Source organism: Thermothielavioides terrestris, chromosome 1, assembly GCF_000226115.1.
Source record: "Thermothielavioides terrestris NRRL 8126 chromosome 1, complete sequence".
NCBI classification, from domain to species: Eukaryota; Fungi; Ascomycota; class Sordariomycetes; order Sordariales; family Chaetomiaceae; genus Thermothielavioides; species Thermothielavioides terrestris.
The window spans coordinates 4,863,572-4,885,839 of NC_016457.1; the positions used below are offsets into that span (position 1 = coordinate 4,863,572).

The 22,268-nt window shown below is 59.2% G+C and overlaps 9 protein-coding genes across 9 annotated transcripts; 4 read left to right on the forward strand and 5 right to left on the reverse strand.

Moving 5' to 3' along the window:
• The first annotated feature begins 367 nt into the window (after nt 1-367).
• On the forward strand, nt 368-1,419 carry THITE_2108652 (uncharacterized protein). Its single transcript, XM_003649707.1, has one exon. The coding sequence runs from the start codon at nt 569-571 to the stop codon at nt 1,289-1,291; it is 723 nt and encodes a 240-aa protein (XP_003649755.1). The 5' UTR covers nt 368-568; the 3' UTR covers nt 1,292-1,419.
• On the reverse strand, nt 1,386-2,960 carry THITE_2108654 (mitochondrial 54S ribosomal protein YmL7/YmL5). The gene is made up of 4 exons (XM_003649708.1): nt 2,660-2,960; nt 1,981-2,576; nt 1,810-1,898; nt 1,386-1,735 (listed from the first exon to the last, which is right to left on the reverse strand). The coding sequence occupies exons 1-4, from the start codon at nt 2,902-2,904 to the stop codon at nt 1,610-1,612; spliced, it is 1,056 nt and encodes a 351-aa protein (XP_003649756.1). The 5' UTR covers nt 2,905-2,960; the 3' UTR covers nt 1,386-1,609.
• A 1-nt stretch (nt 2,961) lies between these two features.
• Nucleotides 2,962-5,431, reverse strand: THITE_2108657 (uncharacterized protein). The gene is made up of 2 exons (XM_003649709.1): nt 4,254-5,431; nt 2,962-4,197 (listed from the first exon to the last, which is right to left on the reverse strand). The coding sequence occupies exons 1-2, from the start codon at nt 5,254-5,256 to the stop codon at nt 3,251-3,253; spliced, it is 1,950 nt and encodes a 649-aa protein (XP_003649757.1). The 5' UTR covers nt 5,257-5,431; the 3' UTR covers nt 2,962-3,250.
• Nucleotides 5,432-5,818: 387 nt separating this feature from the next.
• THITE_2108659 (uncharacterized protein) lies at nt 5,819-7,309 on the forward strand. Its single transcript, XM_003649710.1, has one exon. It carries the CDS (start codon nt 6,077-6,079, stop codon nt 7,253-7,255), a length of 1,179 nt encoding a protein of 392 aa, XP_003649758.1. The 5' UTR covers nt 5,819-6,076; the 3' UTR covers nt 7,256-7,309.
• Nucleotides 7,310-7,810: 501 nt separating this feature from the next.
• THITE_2153189 (uncharacterized protein) lies at nt 7,811-10,011 on the reverse strand (the record flags this gene model as incomplete). Its single annotated transcript, XM_003649711.1, has 3 exons — nt 9,812-10,011; nt 9,139-9,736; nt 7,811-9,062 (listed from the first exon to the last, which is right to left on the reverse strand). The coding sequence occupies exons 1-3, from the start codon at nt 9,987-9,989 to the stop codon at nt 7,811-7,813; spliced, it is 2,028 nt and encodes a 675-aa protein (XP_003649759.1). The 5' UTR covers nt 9,990-10,011.
• A 301-nt stretch (nt 10,012-10,312) lies between these two features.
• Nucleotides 10,313-12,238, reverse strand: THITE_2108662 (uncharacterized protein). Its single transcript, XM_003649712.1, has one exon. The coding sequence runs from the start codon at nt 12,038-12,040 to the stop codon at nt 10,637-10,639; it is 1,404 nt and encodes a 467-aa protein (XP_003649760.1). The 5' UTR covers nt 12,041-12,238; the 3' UTR covers nt 10,313-10,636.
• A 753-nt stretch (nt 12,239-12,991) lies between these two features.
• THITE_2153191 (uncharacterized protein) lies at nt 12,992-14,274 on the forward strand. The gene is made up of 4 exons (XM_003649713.1): nt 12,992-13,118; nt 13,171-13,445; nt 13,514-13,716; nt 13,768-14,274. The coding sequence occupies exons 1-4, from the start codon at nt 12,997-12,999 to the stop codon at nt 14,095-14,097; spliced, it is 930 nt and encodes a 309-aa protein (XP_003649761.1). The 5' UTR covers nt 12,992-12,996; the 3' UTR covers nt 14,098-14,274.
• Nucleotides 14,249-14,768, reverse strand: THITE_2169457 (uncharacterized protein). Its single transcript, XM_003649714.1, has 2 exons — nt 14,484-14,768; nt 14,249-14,421 (listed from the first exon to the last, which is right to left on the reverse strand). The coding sequence occupies exons 1-2, from the start codon at nt 14,687-14,689 to the stop codon at nt 14,337-14,339; spliced, it is 291 nt and encodes a 96-aa protein (XP_003649762.1). The 5' UTR covers nt 14,690-14,768; the 3' UTR covers nt 14,249-14,336.
• Nucleotides 14,769-15,608: 840 nt separating this feature from the next.
• On the forward strand, nt 15,609-21,010 carry THITE_2108666 (uncharacterized protein). The gene is made up of 3 exons (XM_003649715.1): nt 15,609-15,750; nt 15,849-16,312; nt 16,370-21,010. The coding sequence occupies exons 2-3, from the start codon at nt 15,920-15,922 to the stop codon at nt 20,816-20,818; spliced, it is 4,842 nt and encodes a 1,613-aa protein (XP_003649763.1). The 5' UTR covers nt 15,609-15,750; nt 15,849-15,919; the 3' UTR covers nt 20,819-21,010.
• The last annotated feature ends 1,258 nt before the right edge of the window (nt 21,011-22,268 follow it).

Consider the following 22,268-nt stretch of genomic DNA (forward strand, 5'->3'; position numbering starts at 1 on the left):
GTCTCATGCCAATCGCGGCATCTCAGCCAGGCCCTGCAGGGCGCCAACAAGGAACAGAGTGGGGCAACTCCCGCTTTTTCTTCATGCTTGGATATGGAGGGGCAGCGCACAGACCAGATCGAGAGCAAGTAGTGTACAGAGGTAGTCATGATGGGATATTCGACCATTTCCCCTCCAAACGAAGGTCGGCCTTGCAATCTGCTACAAAGAGAAATGGTGGCACTATCACTCAATTACTGTCCTTACTCTGTTTTTTCTCCAGTTTTGCTCCAGTAGCCGGTTGAGAGAGGTCCTTCACTCTTCATGTGAGATACGCGCTAGCCCGTTTGGGATAGAACGTTCTTGAAAGTTCGCGAACACCAGGACGGAAACGTGTGAAACATTCAGTCGCGGCATCCAAACGTCGCGAATTGCGAACTTTCACAAACACGGCCACGAAAACTGAGATTCTTTTTCTCGCTTGCCTCGTTCGCTTGCTCGAGAATATATACAAGTCGAGAAGTTCCGACGCCTGTCAGACGAGCCACACTGCAGTGAACCCACTGCCATCGACAGCTCCTTCGCAACAATGGACAAGAACCTTACCAACTTGCTTCGATGGAGCATCGAGCACTCCTCCCCGTCATCCCGCCCAGCCGCCAACGGCACCACAGCCGTGACCACCCCATCCACAGACAGCGGCAACGACAACGCCAACTCCACAACCGCCACCTCCCCGTCCCCGGCGGCAACAGCGAGTAACCTCAATCCGGAACTCCTATCGACCCTCTTCGGCGGGCCGTCCGAGGCGGAGCTGATGCGCGCCGCGATGGAGGTGATCACGGACGGGGAGGCGACGCTGGAGAACAAGCTCATCGCGTTCGACAACTTCGAGCAGCTGATCGAGTCGCTGGACAACGCCAACAACCTGGAGCCGCTGGCGCTGTGGACGCCGCTGCTGGGGCTGCTGGCGCACGAGGAGGCGGAGCTGCGCCGCATGGCGGCGTGGTGCGTCGGCACGGCGGTGCAGAACAACGTGCGCTGCCAGGAGCGGCTGCTCGCCATGGGCGGCATCGCGCCGCTGGTCGGGCTGGCCACTCGCGAGTCCGAGAGCGCCGCCGTGCGCCGCAAGGCCGTCTACGCCCTCAGCTCGGCCGTCAGGAATTACCAGCCTGCCATGGACGCGGCCGCGGAGGAGTTGAGGAAAGGCGGGCTGGAGGTTGGGCAGGCGGGCAAGGTGGATGCGAGCAATATGGATGCGGTGGATGAGCTTATTGCGTCGTTGAAGAGGAGGATTGGTGCGGAGGCGTAGAGGAATCTTTGCATTCACAAGCTACTGGGAACAAAACTGGGTGCTTCAGTGGTGGGATGGAGCCGGCTTTTTTCGTTTCCTCTGCATTGGCGGCGTTTCGGGCTGGGTTCCGGCATTTAGACTTGATTTTTGGGTCGAGGGTCGGATCGGGTTTCTACCACAACAGGACATACAACAACCGGGTTATAGATGGGTAGGACAGAAGCAAAAAAAAAGGTCGTCTTTCTTCTGCAGCGACGCACGCTCCCCCTTGATGTTACAAGTATACACAAATGGTATTGTACACTACATGCCATCCCCCTGCCCTGTATGCCCGCTTTAGTCCCTGATCTCGCCGTAGAAGGGCACGCCGAACGCCTGCAGCAGCAGCCGCGCCTGCCTGTCCGAGGTCGCTGTCGTCTTCACGAACACCCTGCAGCCGGGCACCTTCGTGGGCGGGTACAGCTGCGACGGTTCGTTAGCCAGAAACTTTGCGCTCTGCTGGCTTATGCCGGTGGTGGGACATGTCCGCCACTCACCCAGTAGTTCACCTCAATCTCCGGGAAAAGCTTGATCTCCTCCGGCCCGAAACCCCACGCGAGGTTACCGGAGCCGTCACCCGTCGTCGCTGATTCCGTGTCAGCGGAGACCCGCCCCAAAGACACAAAACAAAAGAGCAGCTTTTGTTTCCACGGCCGAGCTAAACTCACCCCGAATCCCTTGGAAGTCCTTGATCCTCGGAAACACCAAGTTGACGCAGCGGTCCAGCCACTCGTAGGCGTCATTGCCGTAGATGGTGGTCTTGACGCCGGCCTTCAGGCCGGCGCGGATGCCCCACTGGACGACGTTGCTGCGCGTCTTGGTGATCTCGGGCGTGGTGCCGGTCAGCGCCAGCAACACGCTGCGCGCGACCAGCAGCGCCTCCGGGTCCTTGATGGCCGCCGGCACGTAGCTGGCAATCGTGATCTCCTTGAGGGCCGGTATGTTGGTGAAATTGATGTCGCGCTCGAGCAGCGGCAGCACCGGGTGGCCGCGGGGCCCGCGCAGCGCGCGGTTCTTGTGGTACGGCGACGAGTCGTCCCAGCTGCGGAGGCGCTCCGGCGTCGGCTTCGGCGGCGTGCCGGGCGGCACGTGCTTGTAGGTCAGCGTCATGATGTCCGGCGCGATAGTCGAGTGGTAGGTCTGCTTCAGCCGCGGCAGGTTGAAGGGCCCCGGGACGAAGTCGCGCGCCCTCGGGTCCGACGAGGGCGGGGATTGTATCGGGTGCAGAGGACCGCGGTTGTACTTGGGAGGGTGGTACTGGTATCTAAGACGGACGACGGGGGAGGGAGAGGTCTGGGGTTAGCGGCGGCCGACAGCGAGGGTTGGTGTATGTCGCAGTTGTTTTACCTCGAGCCTGGAAGTTGAATTTTCCTGTCCTTGGCACGCTTCCACGGCCTAAACTCTTTCTTCTCTTCCTCGCTCAACTCCGGCGCCGCGAGCGCCGTCTGCTCGAGGTCGGCAAGTTCTGGTGCCGCCTGTTCGAACGCTTGTGGCGAGGGGGCTCGTATTGACCGGCGCTGGTGTCCCTGGCGTGATAATTGGGACAGTAGGAGGCTGCGAGCCGGCCTCGGCAATCCGCGGAGGCGCGCCATGGCTGATATGCGCGGCCTAGACTAAAGAGAGCGGTGACACGCGGAACTTCGGCCAAAGCTTCGAGGAGACGGTTGACTCGCAATTGGAAAATTTCCCAGTCAGCGCCGCCCACACCACAAAGTGAGGGTTAGGGTTATACGTGTCGGTCTGCCCCCTATTCTCTGCGCCAACGCCTCTCCGTCCTCTATATCCGTCAAGCTCAATTGTGAAGGAAAGTCCGTCATCTACTGTGTAAATTGATGCCCTCTTATTTGAGAACGCCCACCAGATAGATCCCCACAAGCGAACAGCCGCGCTTTAGTGGGACACCCCGGACCGTACTTAACTCTATCCACAATCACCAGCTCAGTCGTCCTCATCAGCCCTGTTCCCCCTGTTCTTCCGTTTCCCCTTCTGCCCGCCCTTGAAGTGCTTCTTCCCCGACGCCATCTGCACGTCCCTGGGATCGATGCCCTTCTCCAGCGCAATCATAGTGCGCAGCTTGCGCCCGCTCAGCTGCTTGCCCGCTGCTGCCGCCGCCTGGCCCTGCTGCGAGTACTTGTAGTTGAACGGCATCGACAGGTGGCCAGCGCTACCCTGGCCGGCCTTGAAGAAAGCCTTGTCGATCTTCTCGGACTTGGATCCGCGCGGGAGGGAAGGCATGTCGGACAGCGCCGAGGCCGTGTCGTCGCCTTCGAGAGACAGCTCCTCCATCGCTGCCGCGATCGCGGCCCGCCTCTTGGCGGGAAGCTGTGAGATGTCGTAGAGCTCGCGGTTGAACTCTTTGGGATCGGCGGTGCCCGGCGGCGGCTCGACATAAAGCAGCTTGCCGTTGACGTAATCCTTGAGGATGTACCGCGCGGCTCGCGACTGGTCTGGTTGACCCAGACCTTGCGTCATGAAGCCTCTCCGACGGGCATAGGCGGTGAGCAGCTCCTCGCCGGTCGGAATTCCGGTGCCGCCTTCCTCGAGAGGGCGGGTGCGTATTTGGATGCCGTAGATCGCCTCCAGGAAGGCCTGCGGAATCCGGCGAGCTACGAGGGCGGCAGGCCCGCTGTACTCGCGCAGCTGGTCGATGGGGAGCACGCCGTTGCAAACCAGCTCTGCCTTGGTGCTGGCAAAGTTGGGAAACACGAGACCCGGGCAATCGCACAGGATGACCTTGTCGCTGAGATGGATCGTCTGGAAGTGCTTCGTTTTGCCTGGAGTCGACGAGACCGACACCTTCTTGGCCCCGATGAGCGCGTTGATGGTCGACGACTTTCCGACGTTGGGATAACCGACCAAACCGACCTGCAGTTTCCGATCGGGCGCTATTCCAGAGTCAGCACTGATGGGTTCGCTGAGTCGAGGACAGGCCAGTACCTACCAGCATCTTTCGGCGCGTACTGGAGCAGCATGCTTTCCAGCTCATCCACCGTCAAAATCCTCGTGTCTGCCTCCCCATCGTCTTCCGGCTGTTCGGGACTTTCCTCTGCGGAATCGTCCTCACTCTCGTCATCCGACCCATCTTGTTTCAAAGGCGCACTGCCCCCGCTCGGACCGGCTCCTTCGCTCTCCGTCTCACTCTCCCTTTCGTCGGATCCCTGGGCCTCGAGCATTTCCTTGGCCAGATGGGCAGAGAAGAATCGGTACGCGATACCGGCGCCCTTGAGGTAGTTCGCCCATGCTTTCCGCTGCTTGTAGGTCATCATATCGGCCTTGTTGATGAGCAGTAGGTTCTGCTTCTTCGGATCGACGTCCTTCACGTAAGCCTCGAGATCCTCGCACCGGAACATCAGCGGGTTCCTGGCGTCGACGATCTGCACCACCACGTCGGACCGCTCAATAACCCGCCAGAGCTGCCTCCACACCTCGAGATTCCGCTCGAACGGCGTCATCAGCAGGTCGTGCGTCTCCTGAAGCTCGGCCAGGCCCTTGCGCCACTCCAAGAAGCTGTCGCGCTCGAGGCGGTCGAGTTCCTCGGGCGTCGTCGACGCGTCCCAGTGCGGCCTCCTCGGCACCGTGAGACGGGCCTTGTGCTCCCTCTGCTTTCCCAGCACGGCCCGCTCCTCAGCGGCCGAGAGGAGGTACGGATTGCGCTGGTCGGTGTGGATGATCTTGACGTTGTTCATCTTCTCGGCCGTGAAGTCGGTGCCGGCGAGCTCGGCGGTGGCCAGGAACTCGTCCAGGGCGCCCTGCTCGGTGACGGAGCGCATCTTGACCCATGCTGCCTCCTCGCGGTCGTTGGTGATGTACTCCTGGCCAGTCGAGTGGTCGATGCGCGTGACTGCTGATACTCGTTTCCGGTCGCTGCCCTTGCCCTTGCCAAACCGGTCCTTCATCAGCTGGTTGCCGAGGCCAACCGACTTCTTGGACTTGGGGAGCCCCATCCTGGCGGCGCGGTCTTTCCAGCTTGGCTGGGAAGACTCGGGAGGACGTTGTGGCACTGATTTTCAGTGCTCGATGTTCAGGTCGAAAACCAGCAGCAACTACCTGAGTTGCTGTTAACCAAAGCGGGGTGCGGGCTGTACGGAATACACAGTTGCGACATTCTGCTGATAAATGGAGGGGCAAATTTGCGGCCGTAATTGACGGTTTCGCGGGGGATCCATATTCATCATTACGCCCCGTTCTTACATCGCTCACCAATGAGACTAGCATGAATAAACAGGCAAATTCATGGGCATATTCGAACCTTGCAAACGTCTTGTTGTTGTCATCACTTGAGAGCAAAAACCAGGTAGCGTAATATATCGGCAACTCCCCAACTCCTGTCCGGACTGCGGGAGCCACCAACTGCGACCTCGTGCTGCCTCGACCTCTTATGCTGCGGAAAGTTACAAGCAATGTTCCGTACCACAGTGCCTTGGCCGCTATCGATAAGATAAGCCCGCAGTGACCCCACCAAAAATTTCCCTGTGTGCACTGATTTACCCACAGCTCAGGCAGGGTCTCGACTACGCAGCGCCGCACGACTGCCCGCCTCGACCTCACGGTTCCCAACATACCTTACCCTTGAAGCTGTTCTGCCCCGTGAGCTGTGGCCAAGATGCCGAAAGGAAAGTGGATGTACGTATAGGCCAAGTCATTTCCTCCGTAAATACACCAAGTAGCTGACCCCCCTCAAGCGACAAGAAGACGGCGACGCACTTCACGCTGGTGCACCGCCCTCAAAATGACCCCCTCATACACGACGAGTCGGCGCCAGCCATGGTGCTCAACCCGACCCAGCGGGCCAACAAATCGAAAGGTAAAAGCTTGAGCGACCTGGCCTCCGAGCTCGGCTCCGACGCCCTCAGCGTGCGCGACAACGAGGGCGAGGCGGCCAACTACGGCATCTACTACGACGACACCGAGTACGACTACATGCAGCATCTGCGGGATTTGGGGCAGGGGTCAGGCGAGGTCGTCTTCGTCGAGGCCAACCCGATCGGCAACAACAAAAAGAGCAAGGGCAAGGGCAAGCAGAAGCAGCCCTCGCTGGAGGACGCGCTGCGCAAGCTCGACCTGCAGAACCAGTCCGAGGACCTGCTCGACGGCGACATTCTGCCCAACAAGAACCTGCAGCGGCTCACCTACCAGGCGCAGCAGGACGTGCCCGACGCGATCGCGGGGTTCCAGCCGGACATGGACCCGCGCCTGCGCGAGGTGCTCGAGGCGCTCGAGGACGACGCCTACGTGGACGACGACGGCGGCGACGACATCTTCCAGGAGTTGGTGAAGGACGCGCACGAGCTGAACGAGGACGAGTTCGAGGAGTCGTACGACGACTTCCAGGATGACGACGGCTGGGAGTCGGACCGCACCGTGAAGGCGACGGGGGAACAACAGCCCAGGGGTGACGACAAAGAAGTGGTGCCGCAGCTCACGGATGCCAGCGAGGCAAAACCAGGGGAGGGCGCGTCGGACGACTGGATGGAGGAGTTCAAGAAGTTCAAGAGCGACCAGAAGGCGGGAAAGAAGCCGCGGGCGGCGGCGGCGGCGGCACCGTCGGAGATTCAATCATCAATATGGACGACCACGACGAACGGCGGGCGCAGGAAGGCGAGGAAAGGGGCCATGACGAACCCGTCGACATACTCCATGACGTCGTCCTCGCTGGCCAGGACAGAGCAGCTGAGCATCCTGGACGCGCGGTTCGAGAAGCTCGAGGAGGAGTACAACGCCGACATGGACGATCTGGGGTCGGTGTCGGCCGTGTCGACCATGTCGACGGTGCAGGGACCGACACGGCAGGATTTCGACGGCATGCTGGACGAGTTCCTGAACGACTACTCGATGCACGGCAAGAAGCGGGTGAAGAAGGGCAAGTGGAAGAACGGGTCGGAGCAGTTTGACGAGATCAGGAAAGCACTGGGGCCGCCGATCATTCCGTCGAAGTACCGGTAGGTAGGGTGAGAGATGAAATAAGAAAGATATGAATAATGACCGATTTTCAACCGCTTGACTCTGTGAGCCACCTCTATGTCGTATATCATCTAACAACACTGCCTGCCCCTAGGCCTGGCAGTTGGCTGTTGCAAAAGCGTATGGGCAGCTACTCGCGTAGCTGTACCGAACTGATAGAGCCCCCAGAAACCCACGAAACCCCCAGAGCCCGAACATCACACAGCGGCGCGAATTGCACGATCGGTGTGGCGAGTAAACGTATCTACTCTGAGGTCCGGCGTGTGCAGCGGAACTGTGCGGTGGGAATTGAACCCACAACCTGCTGGGAGGCAGACGACAGCGTGTTACGGTAGGCAACTGAGCCAACCATCCCAAATGTTGGAATTCCGGGCCAGCAAAGGAAACCAATAGAGGGCCTGCCTGCCTGCCTGCCTGCCTGAGCCCAGACCCTCCAATGACCACCCTCTCATCCCATCTCCAGCACTCAACCGGCCCGGCACTTCCCAGAAACATTTACAAGACAGCGGAACCAAGACAAGTAAAAACACACAAAAATCAACAGCCCATATACCACCCCAATCTACAAACCTCCTCTCCATCATCTTCCCCCTCCTCCCCCTCCCGACCGGAAGCGCCCCCCTCCCCGCCCTGCGCCTGCAACTCCCCCAACAACCTCTCAATCTCGCGCACGTCGCGCACCTCCCAGAAGGCGTGCACGCCGCGCACGAAGCGCTCGGCCGCGCGGTCGATGTTGGCCTCGGCCTCGGCGGCGAAGCACAGGCGGAAGTAGGCCCAGCCGCGGGCGTCGCGCCGCGCCGCGTCCGTGGCGGCGAACATGCCGCCCGCCGCGGCCAGCACGCGGTACGGCTTCTCGGTCAGGAAGACCATCAGCGCGGCGGCGAGCGTGGGGCCGTCCAGGACGGGGGGGAGGGAGCCGGAGGCGGATGGTGGGGTGGTACTGCGGCTGGTACTGCTGGTGGTGGTGGTGGGATGCTGCCAGAGCGGGTGGGTCTCGAGGTGGGTGCGCAGCCAGATGAACATGCCGCCGCGCGGCCAGGCGAAGGAGTAGAGCTGCGTGGCGGTGACGGTCTGCGGGGACCATTCCGACTCGGGCTCGGACTCGGACTCGGACTCGGACGCGGGGCGGTCAGTGGCGGCGGTGGAAGAAGGAGAAGAAGAAAGCGGGGAGGAGGTGACGAGGCGGGACCCGGCGTCGAGGATGCGGCACATGCGCGCCATGCGCCGCTCGTAGGTGCCGCGCAGCCCCTCGATCCAGCGCACCCAACCGCTCATGTCCCAGCCCTTGAAGGCGGCCTGCTCGCGCGGGGAGCGCAGGAGGGAGAAGGCGGCGCGGGCCGACTGGGATTGCGGGGAGGAGCCGAGCACGAGCTCGGAGATGAGCGACTGCACGAAGCCGGACGGCTGCTGCGTGGTGGCTTCCGTGATGCGCTCGAGGCGCTCCACGATGGCCGGCGCCGCGGTGATCCAGCCCAGGCGGCAGCCCGGCGCGACGGTCTTGGAGAAGGTGTCGAGGCGGACGACGCGGCCTTCGGTGTCGATGCTGAGGAAGGACGGGGTGAGGGAGTCGAGGAAGGGGAAGCCGGAGGACCGGGCCGGTTTGTGCGGCGGTGAGGGGGCAGGAGGGGGGAGACCGCGGGATTTGGCCTCCTCGACGGCGGCGGAGGGGAATTGCAGGTACCAGTAGGGCTCGTCTTCGACAATGATGACGTCGTACCGGCTGCAGACGGCGTAGATTTCCTTCTTGCGCTCGACTGAGAGGACAATGCCTGTGGGGTTGTGGCCGAGTCTGTGCAACGAGGTTCAGCGACCGGGACGCAGACGCAGAGTCAGACGTGAGGGGGTAGTGAGGGTTAGTGACCTACGTGACGGTGTACATGAGATGCGGCCGCTTCCCCTTGGAGGGGTCCCAGTTTGCCAGCACGTCCTCCAACCCTCCCGGTCCCTCCACCGCCATACCCGCGGCATCCGCTTTCACGGGAACGATCTGCACACCATACGGCAGCGCCTGATTAATGGCGTTGGGGTACGCAAAGGTGTCGCAGAGAAGGCCCGGTCGTTCGCTGATGCTATTGACGCCCTCAGTCCACTGGTTGACGAATAGGTTCAGCGTCTTGGCGAAGCCGTCGGTTGACCCGCAGGTCAAGACGACGTCAGGCCCGTCGCGGTAGGGGACGTCAGGGTGGAGATGCTCGCGGGTGAACTGGCGCACCCAAGAGAGCAAGGGCGGGTAGCCCTTGGCCAGGCCGTACTGCAGGGCCGTCGCAAGGTCAATCTTTTTCAGGGGGTCGGTCTCATTCACCGTCTTGGGCACGGCGATGTGGGTGGCTGCCGCAGGGTCTGACGCCGCCGCCGCCGACGCATCAGGCTCGCCGGGATAGTTTGGCGAGGGAGTCCATCGCACTGGCTTTGCAGTTTGCGCCTCGAGGGTGTCAAAGGGGAAATGGGCCACATTGGGCAGGCCTGAAGCCAACGACCGAGTTAGCCTCGGGGTGAAGCTGCAACGAGATGATACGGCACGGGATAAGAGGCACGCACCGCCAGCGATGTTCAAGATGCCCGGAATCTCAAAGAACTTATAAGCTGCTTTCATATTGGAAGGCCGCCGCCGCTTCGTGACCACCGAGTAGTGATGGCTGAGGTCCAGCGGCGGCGGCTTCTCCGTGTTGACGTCCCCGCGGTTTTGCAGAGGGACGGGTCGGGCTGAGGTATCCATGTCGCCGGTTCCGCCGTTGCGGTAACGAGTAGAATGCTACTGCGGGTACTTCGTGTCCGAACCAAGACACTGTCGAAGAAAACCGCTATTCCGAAAGCCTAATTCCTTCCGATGATGATATTTCAACCGTTAGATGTGAGTGAACCGTAGAACGCTTATCGAGCGACCTTGCGATGCCACAGACAGATAACGGAGAGATAGGTCAGGTATGCTTATAAATCCTCGGGCCTCGCGCATTGAAAGAGCCGGTTCCTTTTGTACCATCCAGCCGGCCTTCCATTCACGAACCCAAGCCAGTTAACGTTAGTTAGCCCCACTGGGGGCCGCTGGGGGCGGAACCTGTCCCGAGCGGTTGGCTCGGCACGGACAGGGGTTAGGCATCTTCATTGCCGGCGGGATGAAGGCTGTGCCGGCCGGGCAGCCAATTCTGTGATTTCGGCTTTTGAAGCGTGCCATCGCCGGATGATGCCATTCAAACCCAAACCCTCCCGGGCTCTCATTCGGGGGTGCTCCGGACTCGCGGCCAATCACTGCTCGTCCAGCATCCGATCTGCGGCACGCATGTCCGGGACCCACCCCGGCCGGCTGCTCCGCCGTTCTCCTGTCCAAGAATTTAAGACATGCTCAGCGCACAACGGGCCGCAGACTCAGTCCTGCCCCCGGTCCGCGCGATACACAAAGCCGAGCTCTTCCAACGTCTTGGCCCTGCGGCCATCCAGCTCGAACTTCAGCTTCGCCTGGATGTAATTCTGCCTCTGCCAAACCAGCTCCGGACCCCAGTGTGGCGGTTCCTTGCCCGGCGTGCCAGACCGCCGGAGCCACTCATGGACCGCGTTGATATACTCGGCATCGCCGCCCTCGGGCCAAACATGGAACTTCTCCCCGCGCCGCTCGGCCTCCGCCTGCTCCCATCTCCTCATCTCCTCCACAGATGGCAGTGGCAGTAGATTAGCCCACGTCCTCGCGAAGACGGCCGCCTGGCTCTCGGCCACGGGGAACGGCACGACCTTGATGGGCAGAAGCGAGAAGACCAGCGTCGGGTGGTCGATATGGAATAGATGCTTGTACAGGCCATGCACGCGTCGCCCGTCGGTCACGACAGGCGGCTTGAGCGAGCGGAGGAAGGGGAACGCGAAGAGGTAGCCGGTCGCAAAGATGACAGCGTCTATCCCGTCCTCGACCCGGCCGTCCTGAAACCGGACGGCCCGTTCTTCGGCCAGGAACTCCTCGATCGGCGGGACCTCTTCGGCTCCCGCGAATTCCAGCCTGGCCTGCAGCGTCGGGGACCGCGCTGAGAGTAACAGCGGCTTTTTGCACACGGGGCTGATTTGCGCTGCGATATCAACGCCGGAAGCGGCGTTCCCCACAATGACCACCTTCTTGCCGGCGAAGGGGTCGGGCCTGCGGTACTGCTTAGAGTGAGAGATAACGCCCGGGTTCGCCTCGTGGAACTCCCGAATCCCTTTCGACTCGGGAATGTAAGCGACATTATAGTGGCCCGACGCCACGACGACGGCGTCGTATGTTGCGCTTAATGTCGCGCCAGTCCGCAGACACACCGTATCCACGTCCCACCGGTCCCTCCCGTCAACCTGCCTCAAGCGCACGTCCTCGACTTGCGTCGAGAAGCGGATGAGATGGCGGATGTCCCGGGCGTACTCAACCACGTACTCCTGAATGTGCTCGCGGGAGGGGAACACGAGGGAATCCTCCCGTATGGGCAGATCCGAGTACCGCATCAGCGCGCGGGGGATGTTGGTGTGCAAGACCTCGTACATGGGTGAGGGGAACACGGGGCCTCCTGCCCCATCCCGGGGCGGCAGGGGCCTCTCGGGCGGGCAGTCGGGGCGCACCTGGGGCACGTGCGGCGCCCCCGGGGGTTCCGGGCTGTAGTTCCACACGCCGCCAACCTCGGACTGCCGCTCGAATATGTCGATTTTCCGGAACGCGCCCTGGGCAACCAGGAACTTGGCCGCGGCTAGACCGCAGGGCCCGGCGCCGATGACGGCGATGTCGCGGACGTCGAATGGTGGAGGGCCTTGGGACCCCATGGTCAAGGAACAAAGCGAGTGTATGGCTGTCTCGCTGCAGGCAGCCAGAAGAAGCTAGTGTGCGTCCTGTGCAGGGACAGAGAAAGTCGGGAAACAGAGAGCGTGTGATTCATGAATAACAGCTATCTCCATACCTTATACCTGGTAAGGTCGTGCTTGTCTCGGTGTTTGGGCTCCCGAAAATGGCGCGTCAGGGCTACCATTTTCGGGAGCCCTGAACACCCTAGTAGAAGGTACTAGGTACCTTAGGTACCTCCCTTCGTGTACTCCGTTCACTACCTCCCCTAGCGCGCTATAGGGGGTTGCCAAAACGGTCATGGCGCCCGTCTCTTTGTTCAAAGACGTTCAAAGACAGTCTGACAGACCAAAGTATTTCCTATAAGAGAAGAACGTATGTTAATTTTATCTTTCTATAAGTCACCTTTAACTCAGTTATTTTCTCCTAAAAATGATCCCTCTTCTTAAAAATGCTCTCTTATACTAGAGATATTTTTTAATTACATTATGTTTTAAAAGGTAGAAAATTTTACCTAAACAACTTTGATAGTAATAATTTGAGAAAATTAATCTCTTCGACTATGTGATCTTATTCGTGCTCTAAGATAGTAGTGGAGACCATAGATATTAATAACCTCCTACGCAGTATAGCGCGCTATAGTATAGTACCTATATCGTAGTATTTCGGGCGGGGCATATCTGGTAGATAACCCGATGTTACTGTACAGTACACACTGGAAGTAGCTCAGGTCCGGAATACATACCATACCTCTAGGTGGTAGATACAGTACCTCAATTACCTTGCACTTCCTCTGCATTCCATCTGGCCGAGAGAGCGGAATGCGGATAAGAATTTGTTCCGGCCAGCGCACTAAAACCTCTTTGGGCAGTGGGATGTGGACATGCAGAATCATGACTTGCCTCCATGACCATGAGATTCGCTTGAACCACACTCCACCATGCGCGGATCAACAAGGACAATGTTCCGCTTCGAACACGGCCAGATACTGCAGGGCAAGAGATCCTCTTACACAATCTCTGCTGCTCTTCGAAACCGTCAGGGAGGACCATGGCTTGCGATGGACGTAATTCTGCCGATTGTCTCTTATGAACACCTCTCTAATGTGGAGCAGTGGTCCGAACCAAGAGAGAGTCACGGTGAAGGTTGCTCCTGCAAAGCGCCTGGATAACGAAGCCCGGATGCTCCGGCTGTTCCAAGGGTGTGACTCGATCCGCCAGCTGGTCGATGAGGTCGACGATCCACGGTCATTGGTGCTCGAATACATGGAGGACAATGTGTTCAACTTATTGAAGGCAAAGCGCCTCCCCAGGGCTGAGGCCAAGCGTGCCCTCAAGGCCGCTGTTCAGGCACTCATCGCACTGCATGAAAAGAACATTGTGCACACAGGTGCGTCCCAGATACCTACGTAATGTTCTCTCTCCAGAAATGGCTAAGCAGCACTGGTCGGACAACAGACATCAAACCCGACAACATACTCGTCAAACACAGTCCTGCCGGTCCTCTGTACAAACTCGGTGACCTGGGTGACTGTTCTTCACCCGACGTGCCCTCGAACGATGGAGGGCATTTGATCGGCGCCGAACTCTTCTGTGCTCCAGAGGTGCCGCTTGGAATCCCCTGGACAGTCAAAGCTGACATCTGGGGGCTTGGTGCCACAGTACGTGCTTTCCAATTGTAACAGTGTTTAACGATCTAATGCCAGCCGCAGGGCATTACTCTCATAACCGGCCGATATGTCTTCTTGCCGAGAAATCCCCCCCCTCCGGGCGATCCGCAATTATCCTTGGCAGTCCTCCAAATCCAAAATGACTTCTATGGTCCCATTAGCAGGCAAGCGCTCCATGGCCTGGCGGACGACTCGATTCTGCCGTTGCTGCAACAGTTCGAAGAGAACTACCAGCCATTCCCATTGTCGTCCGCCTCTGCTTTGATCACTCAAGAGGATGTCGATTTCTTCGGCCACATCATGAAGATCGACCCGAGACAGCGCCCAACTGCAAGCGAGATTTTGAGGCACCCATGGTTCAATGGCGTCTAGAAACTTCAGGGTCTTGCGTAGACCATGGACTGATACGGGCTCTCATCAAATTCGGCTCTAGTTGGATCCGCTGCAAGGCGTTTTCACTCCAATACAGCTCAACGGCTTTCAGATTTCCTTCGAACTTCATCAGGCAGTCAGTCAAGGAAGGATGCGCCAATAAACGAGCGTTCTTTCATTCCAACTCTCAACTATCTCCAATCATCCAAAGCACTTTGCCTCGCCTATTGCTCCATAACCTAGTAGTGCCGAGATTCAAGGTAATTGCCGTCAGCATCGAGGAGGACGGCAGTGTAGTGGTTGTCATCTCCATGCTCAGGTTCGCTTCCTTAGATATTAGCCAAAGCCCACGGATTCGAGCGTGGTTCCGCGATGTCGCTACTTACCGCATCACAATTTTGTCGGCTTCTGCAGGCAATGCCCTAGTGTCCCTTTCCACGGCTGCTTTGAATCCTGATTTCATGCTCTCGGTGATGGCTGACTCGGGTCGGTTCCAAAAAGATGTCTGGGTTGCAACACCAAGGGTAAGGGATTTGGCACCTTTGATAACAGCGCCGGTGGTGACAAATGCCTTGACCACGTTGCCGGACATGTTTGCAGCTGGGAAGGGTATGCCGTGGATATCCACTGCTGGTGCAAAAAGCAAGTTGAAGTTCGTCTGTTGGCCTAGTCGGATGAGCCTTGAGGAGATTCCTAGTTCGCGAGCAGAGAGAGGCTCTTGGTCTTTTATGCTCATTTCTTCCCAAAAGCACAAGCTGAGGCTTGGACCAACACACTGGCATTGTTGGACAATCAAAATTTGCACCTCTCCAGGCGGCATTCACAGGCGCTTAAGCAGTTCAACCATATTCGCTGTTGTGCGGTCTCGCTGCAGGCCGGCGCCAACATATTGCGCCCAACAGCCTGGGCAGAGTTGAAGGCGTGGAAAACGGCTGGCTGAGGGTTGCCCGGTCCAAGGCGCGGCGAAGAGTCACGGCGGTTGCAGGGACAACACATCGGTCCGCGATAACGAACGGCGTCTGAGCCGCTGAGCGCCGTGGGCTGGTAGCTTCATCCCTTCGCGTCCTGCCATTTCAAATGAGGTTCTCAGATCGCTGCCCCGTCTGATTCCGGCGGCTCTTGGGGTTCGCCGAGACTAGCTGGATTGCGGACATTGCTCCGGTTGGCTCAGTGTCCTGTCCCAGCCAAGGCGAGGGGGTTGTTCGGTTGTGGGGTAAGGCTACAAAGTGGTCAAGCCGGAATTCGGTGATGTTGCCGCGCAGGCTGCATTTGGTTCCCAAGCTGCCAGTACGTACAGACTCGCCATTGGGAGAACGCTGACATGGTGTGTTGGTGAACGAGGTGTTGGTGGCAAGAGGCAGGCTGCGGGGTTTGGAGAGGTCCTGTCCAAGTTGTTCGATTAGCTAAGGCCCGCCACCGCCTTCCGTTCACAGGATGGCTGATTCAATCTTCGATTGCCGCGCGCATAGCAGGGGTGGCCCGCTGAAGCTCCACTGACCATCGCGGTTGCTGCCGTCATGAGCCGCGCTTTCACCTGCAACGAAGCACTGCGACGCAGCTTCCCGCCCGGAGGATGCAAACAAGGAACACCAGGCCCAGACCGAACTTGACGGGCGCTTGGTGTCGTCGATCTTGAAACACGCGCCTTGCTCCGTACTCCCTGCCATTTTTGATTTTCGAGCCCCCTCAGCTCGCGCAAGCGGCAAGCGGCAAGCGGCAACCAGCAAATGACGTTTCTAACAGAACAGAAGCTACCACAGTCGCTGGCTGAATGACCTGACCTTCGCTTGGTCTTTCTTCCCACATCTTGTTCCTTGCGACCATGGCGCCTGTCGGTGGCGACCACACGGCCACCGCCCTACTGGCGTCGCGACCAGTGACGCCGATCGCCGAGCTCAACCCCGATTTGCTCGACCAGGCGTCGCGCGTCGTCCGCGGCAACGTCACCATCACATGGCCTTACAACTCGGTTACGAAGACCCTCGCCTTTCTTCTTGCCGAATCCGACGTGCGCCTTCGCCGCGCCCGAGGGCAGATACGAATAGAGCTTCGCGGTCCTAGCGCAGCGGCTGCCTCCGAATGCGGGTTGGGCGCCGGCGACGAATTGCTTCTCGGCTTGGATGGCGCCCACTGGGCCAAGGATGTGTCCCGCGGCCGCATCCCCGGCGCGAGAGTGGACTGGCAGCTGCAGTTCAGCGAGAAGCTGATCCTCCAGGTATGCGAGCCGAATTGGGTTCTGGCAGCAGCAACTGTTTAATAATAGCGGTTCTAGGTCACATCGAGCGAAACGGGAGAAACAAAGCACATCACCATTGACCATCCCGCTTCAGACGTGCTAGACGGACCTGTGGCTGAACCGCCGAGGGCGGCCACCCCCGAGCCAGCACCGAGAGTTCCCGATGTCCAATCTGCCGTCCACCAAATATCGGACATTCCACTAAACGAGTACGCGTCGCCGGCGTTTATGAAGAGGGCTCGGCTCTCCTATGGCGCGCTTTTTGAGGGCGGCTTTGACATCTTCGAGGAAGATGGAGGCGTAAAGGGCAGAGGACGAAAGAGGGCCCGGTTCGGGCGCGACAGCAGCGCATGGCGGTACAGCAGTCAGTCCCCGAGCCCCGAGCCCCCGTTACCGATCGACGACGCGGTGGACGAAGTTTTATCTGTGGATGGGACGCCCCAACCTTCGCCCAACCCGCAGGTGGTGGATGAAGGCTGCCAAACTGGCGACGTTGAGATGGAAGCGCCGGCACCGGAACCCGGTCAGCCGGCCGTCTCGCAGGGAGAGGCGGTCCATGTCCCAACGGAGCACCAGCCTCTGGTCCCTCACCGAAGTCCGACTCTTCCTGTCCAAAACGAACTAGCCTCGGCTCATCAACCCAGGCAAGGCTCCGCTACTCCCGCAGCTCAGGAGGAACCGGTTCCTAGCTCTAGAGAGGCATTCGCGCCGATCAGCAAAGCAGCTTCCACGGCGGAATCCCGAGAACAACCCGCCAATGAGCCGGACCAAGTGGAACAAGCCCGGGAATCGCCGGTCGCAAAAGCCTCCCAGCCAAGCCCGCCCCATCAGGAGAAGACTCCAAGCATGCTTTTTGGTGGCCCAAGGCCTCTCGGTTCTAATTTCTCCATGTTTGGAGCCGGTGCACCTGCCCAGCTCGAGTCTACCCTGAGCCTGACAGACCAGGTCAGATTCGGCTTCTCTCACGTACCGCAAACCACCCGTTCTCCGTCGCCGCCGGAACCCGAACCTGTCCCTGCGCAGCAGCATCGCAGGGAGGATCCCTATCCTACATCCTACCTCGACGAGACGCCAGCCTCCGCCACGTATGCTGATATGAACACGCGTGACGATGCTGCGGATGAACAAGCTGAACTAGCAGGCCGCGGTCAATCAGAGCCTCCCAAACCGCCTGCCGTAGAGAGCTTTGCCCAGGGTCAGTGGGAAATGTCGACGCAACCGCCGGGCTACAACCAGATCGAGGGTGGCCACTTTGGTGCGGATGCTCTAGAGGAAGGGGCGAGAGTCGCAAGCGAACAAGCATCGCTTCATGCCGACAGTACTGCTCCCGAAGCGGTGCCCGAGGGCTTTGCCAGCTACGGTGGTGCGCACGTGCCAGACCAGCATCAAGAAAGCCCTCCGCCCCAAGCATCCCCTCATGAGGAGCAACCCTTCGTTGAAAACGAGGATACCGTCAGTGGGGATGAGGTTGGTGTTGACGACGAGGAGGACGCAGAGGCCGAATCCGACGAAGATGCGTACGGCGAGCGAATTGAAGAAGGTGACTACGACCAGCGCAATTACGATATGCCTTCTGATGACGACGAAGGCCTCTCTGAGCAAGATGACGAAATTGAGTTGGAGGCAGAGGAACGCGACGGCAACGGGGAAGCATACGACGAAGACGATGAAGGCGAGGAGTGGGATGAGGATGAGGATGAGGAAGACTACGAGAGCGAGGAGGAAGACTATGAAGATGACTACGACACGCGAGGCTATCAGCCTCGGAAGCCAGCCGCTCCTGCACCGAAAGGTGAACCAGTTGTTATCAGTCTGCTCTCGGACAGCGAGGACGAAGAGGAGGAACCTGCTCCCGCGCCCAAAGAACCCGCCGCTGCTTCCCCGCCCGTTGCCGCACAACACGCACCAGAAGGGTTGAGCACTTCCAGGAGTCCAGAAGACGCTGGTTCTAGCAGTCCAGAAGACGCTGGTTCCAGGAGTCCAGAAGACGCTGGTTCCAGGAGTCCAGAAGACGCTGGTTCCAGGAGCCCAGAAGACGCGGGTTCTAGGAGTCCAGCAGACCCAGGTTCTCCCGAAGTTCTGAAGTCGGTGGAAACAGACAAGACCAACAAGGGGCCTGCCTCAAACATCTTCAACCAGACACACGTCATTGATTTCGCTGTAGGTCTGGACAAAGGCCAGGGCGTCAGCCAGCCGCCGAGAGCGCCTCCGGCTGATCTGGGCAGCGATACTGCTCCTTCCTCCTTTTCCAGCAAAGTCACCGGCTCGTTTGAGGTGTCCAACGCTCGTGAAGGGTCTGCCCCGGTGTCTGAGCCTGCGCAAAGCGAGGGGTCTTCGGAGGGTCTCTTCGTTTCGCAGCCACGCGCCAGATCTCGGGATGCAGAGGATGAGCGGACTGAGGGCAGCCTCAACGACGAATACGAAGACACGCACGCAGAATCCACGGATATGGAACGAGAGTCAGTTCCAGAGCAGGTCGGACCCGAGGATGTAGTCGCCAGCGTCGAGGTGGAAGAAGACGAAGTTGCCAGCTTGCCTGACGCCGACAACGCCTCCCTCGCCAGCCAGGTCGAGATGGATGAGGACTTGGCGGAAAGCGAAGATGACTACATGAGTGTGGACGAAGCCGCATACGTTACCGATGTCGCCATGGGCTCGGAAGGTTCCTCCTTGGAGGTTGAAGAGGTGGCAGGTTCGGAGGAGGACGTCCACATGATTGATGTGAGCTCGCCGCTGGTAGAGTCGGCCTCCCCAGAGATGATGGATGTGCAGGAACCACCGCAGGCGAGCCCGGCGGTGTTTTCCGATTTCGCGGTTTCTGAAGTTGTCTCCGAGGCCGCCATTAGTACTGCTGCGGATGAGCCTCCCCCGACTGCTCAGATCCCCGCGCCACAGGATGCACAGCAAGCCTCGTCCTATGCTGCAACCGAGCAAGAGCTGGCCGCGGTGGAACAGCTGCAAAAGACCCTGGCAGAGTCGCCGGGCGGATCGCCTGAAGCTCGCGAAGCAAAGGCTGATACTGAGGAACCGGCAGAGGCAGGAAGGAACGCTCCCCATGCCTCAGAACTCGAAACTGGTGTCGCCTCCCCACCGCTGGAACTGCAGGAACCTGCTGAGGAGCTTGAGACCCAAGCAAGGACGGAGATTGCGGTTACGCCGCCAGCACAGCCTCTGCAACACGGAACCGTAATCGACGTCGAAATCGAGGAGGCTCGAGAGGAGAGCGTTGTCCCAGATTCGTCTCTCGCTCCTCCGATGCCCACAGTCGCAAAGCTGGATCTGCCGTCATCGGACGAACAACCAGCGCCAACTCGTTCCTTCCCGACTCCAAGGAAAGAAGCGCAAGCGATCGCTCTACCTGAGGGTTCTTCTGCCCCACAAACTCCAGAGCCAGATTCTGTTCATCGATCTCCGCCAGCGACCGCAGAAGACGACGAGGACGAAGCCCTGATACAAGAGCAGCTCACCCAAGAGCTGCAGCAATCTTTTGAGGCCGAGATGGCAGAAGCTCATGCTCATATCCCGTCACCGACGGCGACTGGCGACCTTAGCATCAACCTCGCCCGCCAAGCTGTGGCGGCGAAGCGCCAAAAGACGGCAGAAGCTCAAGCTCATCCCCCCTCACCGACGACGACTGCCGACCTCAGCGTCAACCTCGCGCGCCAAGCCGTGGCGTCCAAGCGCCAGAAGAAAGCGCCCGAGCCGATCCGTACGAGCCCGCCAGTCACGCGCGCGCGATCGAGCAGTCTGCGGTCGAACGCCACCCCGGAAAGAGAAGACAACAGCGTCAGCCTCGCCCGGGCTGCCCTGGCCTCGCCCTCTAGGCAAGACGCCGAGGCCGACGGCACCGGCTCCGGGACCAGCACCAGCCCAGGCATCAGCACCAACCCAGCGACAACAATGACGACGACGACCGCCGCCGCGCTCAAGTCGGAACTCGCCAAGCGGCTGCGCACCGACCTGCCCGAGTGCGTCCCGCTCAAGTCGCTCCGCGTGCACGTGGACAAGCAGCCCAACGCGATCGCGGTCGTCACCTCGCGGCCGTCGGCGCCCGCCCGCGCCAAGGGCGGGCCGCGCGAGTACTTCATGGCCTTCCGCGTCACCGACCCGTCGGTCGCGCCCGCCCAGGTCGTCGAGGTGCAGCTGTACCGCCCGCACAAGGACTCCCTGCCCGTCGTCAAGCCCGGCGACGTCGTCCTGCTGCAGCGCTTCCAGGTCAAGGCGCTCACCCGCAAGGGCTTCGGCCTGCGCACCGACGCCGAGTCCGCCTGGGCCGTGTGGGACTCGCCGCCAGATGCCGATGGCGGGGGCCAGGCCGCCGCGCCGCAGATCCGGGGCCCGCCCGTCGAGGACTGGCAGGGGTGTGTGGAGTACGTGAGGATGCTGAAGGAGTGGTTTGCCCTGCTCGTCGGCGATGCCGCGACGAGGGGCAAGTTGGAGAGGGCGGATCGGAAGATGGAGGAGGCCGGTGGTGGGAAGTCGTAGACATTGGGTGGAGGTTTGTTTTTCTTTGCGGGTTGGGCCGGAATATCGGCCAGTTTTTTTTCCCTGTCCTGCTTGCTGCTGAGCAGGAGCAGGTCATTGGCGTTGCCGCCTAGTTAGCACTACAGGTTCTCAGCGGCGCGTGCCGCCGTGGGACATCTCCAGCTGGATGATGAAACCGGTGATGCCTGGGAAGAAGGATCATTACCAACCGGGAAGGGACCCTGCGACTTTGCGAGGGGAATATTACGGCGATTTTGATACCAACCCAGTTATCCGCTGCATTTAAACGAGCCTTGGCGTCTGTCGCAGGCAGATGAAGCAGGACCTCCGCCTGCGTTTCTCATGCCCATCATGCTTGTCCCTGCCTGCGGGCTTGACCATGTTTACTTTACTCTGCCTGCCACCAACGACCACACCTGCCCTACGCAAACCCTTGCTGAACCCCCCTTGCACACCTGTCCCGGCACAGCCGGCCTGCCTGAGTAGATAACTACACTAGTTACACGACTGGGGATTTTTTGGCGGGCTGAGCGAGCTACCTCGGAGAATTCCGGCAGGAATAGGCACCTATGTACATGTACGGGATACTGTACACTACATACCTTACCTCCTTCGTTAGATCCTACGCCTCGTCTCATGACCGCGCTGCGCGGAGCGGATGCGTGTGGGGGGAGGGGGTTGCGGTGCTCTGAAGAACCACGCGAACAGGGGAGGAAATGACAAGGCCGACTTGCCTGGAACCCCCACAGCACGTCATTTCCACACGTTTGTTTACAGGCCCCGGCTGGCCGGCCGGTTTGGGGGCAGGGAAGAAGGTCCCCCGGGGGGAAGGGGGAGAAAGGGTGGTTTGGTGGTTTGGTAAGGGCGGCTGGGTCGGCATACGGAGGCTTCGAGCTCGGACTCTTCGAAAACCTAAACCACTTGGCAAATTTAGCGCAACCAGACCCTAGCTACCCACTTACCCCGCCCCTACCCTAAAAGTTTTCTCTGGCCACTATAGAAAATAAATCTCTTCTACCTACTAGCTACCTAGGCCTATTTTCTTCCTAAGCTGCCAAACCCTCTAGCTAACAAACTGATTTAGCTATATACTTCCTAGCCTTAATTACGTTTAATCGAGTTTAATTATAAACGTCTAGTATTAATTCTCTACTATTAGAAGTTTCTAAGTGTAGGTTATTAATAGTTTTTATAGTCGCCTTTAGTCGCTTTTAAGTTACTATTAGTTAGAATCTCTAACCTCGATTAGTAGTTACTATAGTATCTTCCTCTAATAATAATAGCCTTTAGATATAGACCTCTAAATAGATGTTAGAGGAGGGTTAATTGGCTTTAATACCCTAAGACTTTATAATAGCGACTATAAAGTAGTTTAAAGAGTTTAAATATAGCAATGTTTAAAAGCTATTTGCCTAGAAGCTAGTCAATTATCTCTAATTATTTTTAATTA

Excerpts from the sequence above, each read along its gene's own strand:
- THITE_2108652 (XM_003649707.1), top strand. The coding sequence starts at position 569 with ATGGACAAGAACCTTACCAACTTGCTTCGATGGAGCATCGAGCACTCC.
- THITE_2108654 (XM_003649708.1), bottom strand. The coding sequence starts at position 2,904 with ATGGCGCGCCTCCGCGGATTGCCGAGGCCGGCTCGCAGCCTCCTACTG. Across the intron at positions 2,577-2,659 it reads ATTCAACTTCCAGGCTCGAG|ATACCAGTACCACCCTCCCA; the intron begins GTAAAACAACTG and ends CGTCCGTCTTAG. Across the intron at positions 1,899-1,980 it reads GGACTTCCAAGGGATTCGGG|CGACGACGGGTGACGGCTCC; the intron begins GTGAGTTTAGCT and ends ACACGGAATCAG.
- THITE_2108657 (XM_003649709.1), bottom strand. The coding sequence starts at position 5,256 with ATGGGGCTCCCCAAGTCCAAGAAGTCGGTTGGCCTCGGCAACCAGCTG. Across the intron at positions 4,198-4,253 it reads GTACGCGCCGAAAGATGCTG|CGCCCGATCGGAAACTGCAG; the intron begins GTAGGTACTGGC and ends ACTCTGGAATAG.
- THITE_2108659 (XM_003649710.1), top strand. The coding sequence starts at position 6,077 with ATGGTGCTCAACCCGACCCAGCGGGCCAACAAATCGAAAGGTAAAAGC.
- THITE_2108662 (XM_003649712.1), bottom strand. The coding sequence starts at position 12,040 with ATGGGGTCCCAAGGCCCTCCACCATTCGACGTCCGCGACATCGCCGTC.
- THITE_2153191 (XM_003649713.1), top strand. The coding sequence starts at position 12,997 with ATGCGCGGATCAACAAGGACAATGTTCCGCTTCGAACACGGCCAGATA. Across the intron at positions 13,446-13,513 it reads AAAGAACATTGTGCACACAG|ACATCAAACCCGACAACATA; the intron begins GTGCGTCCCAGA and ends GTCGGACAACAG. Across the intron at positions 13,717-13,767 it reads TCTGGGGGCTTGGTGCCACA|GGCATTACTCTCATAACCGG; the intron begins GTACGTGCTTTC and ends TGCCAGCCGCAG.
- THITE_2169457 (XM_003649714.1), bottom strand. The coding sequence starts at position 14,689 with ATGTCCGGCAACGTGGTCAAGGCATTTGTCACCACCGGCGCTGTTATC. Across the intron at positions 14,422-14,483 it reads GCCGACAAAATTGTGATGCG|CGAACCTGAGCATGGAGATG; the intron begins GTAAGTAGCGAC and ends TATCTAAGGAAG.
- THITE_2108666 (XM_003649715.1), top strand. The coding sequence starts at position 15,920 with ATGGCGCCTGTCGGTGGCGACCACACGGCCACCGCCCTACTGGCGTCG. Across the intron at positions 16,313-16,369 it reads GCGAGAAGCTGATCCTCCAG|GTCACATCGAGCGAAACGGG; the intron begins GTATGCGAGCCG and ends TAGCGGTTCTAG.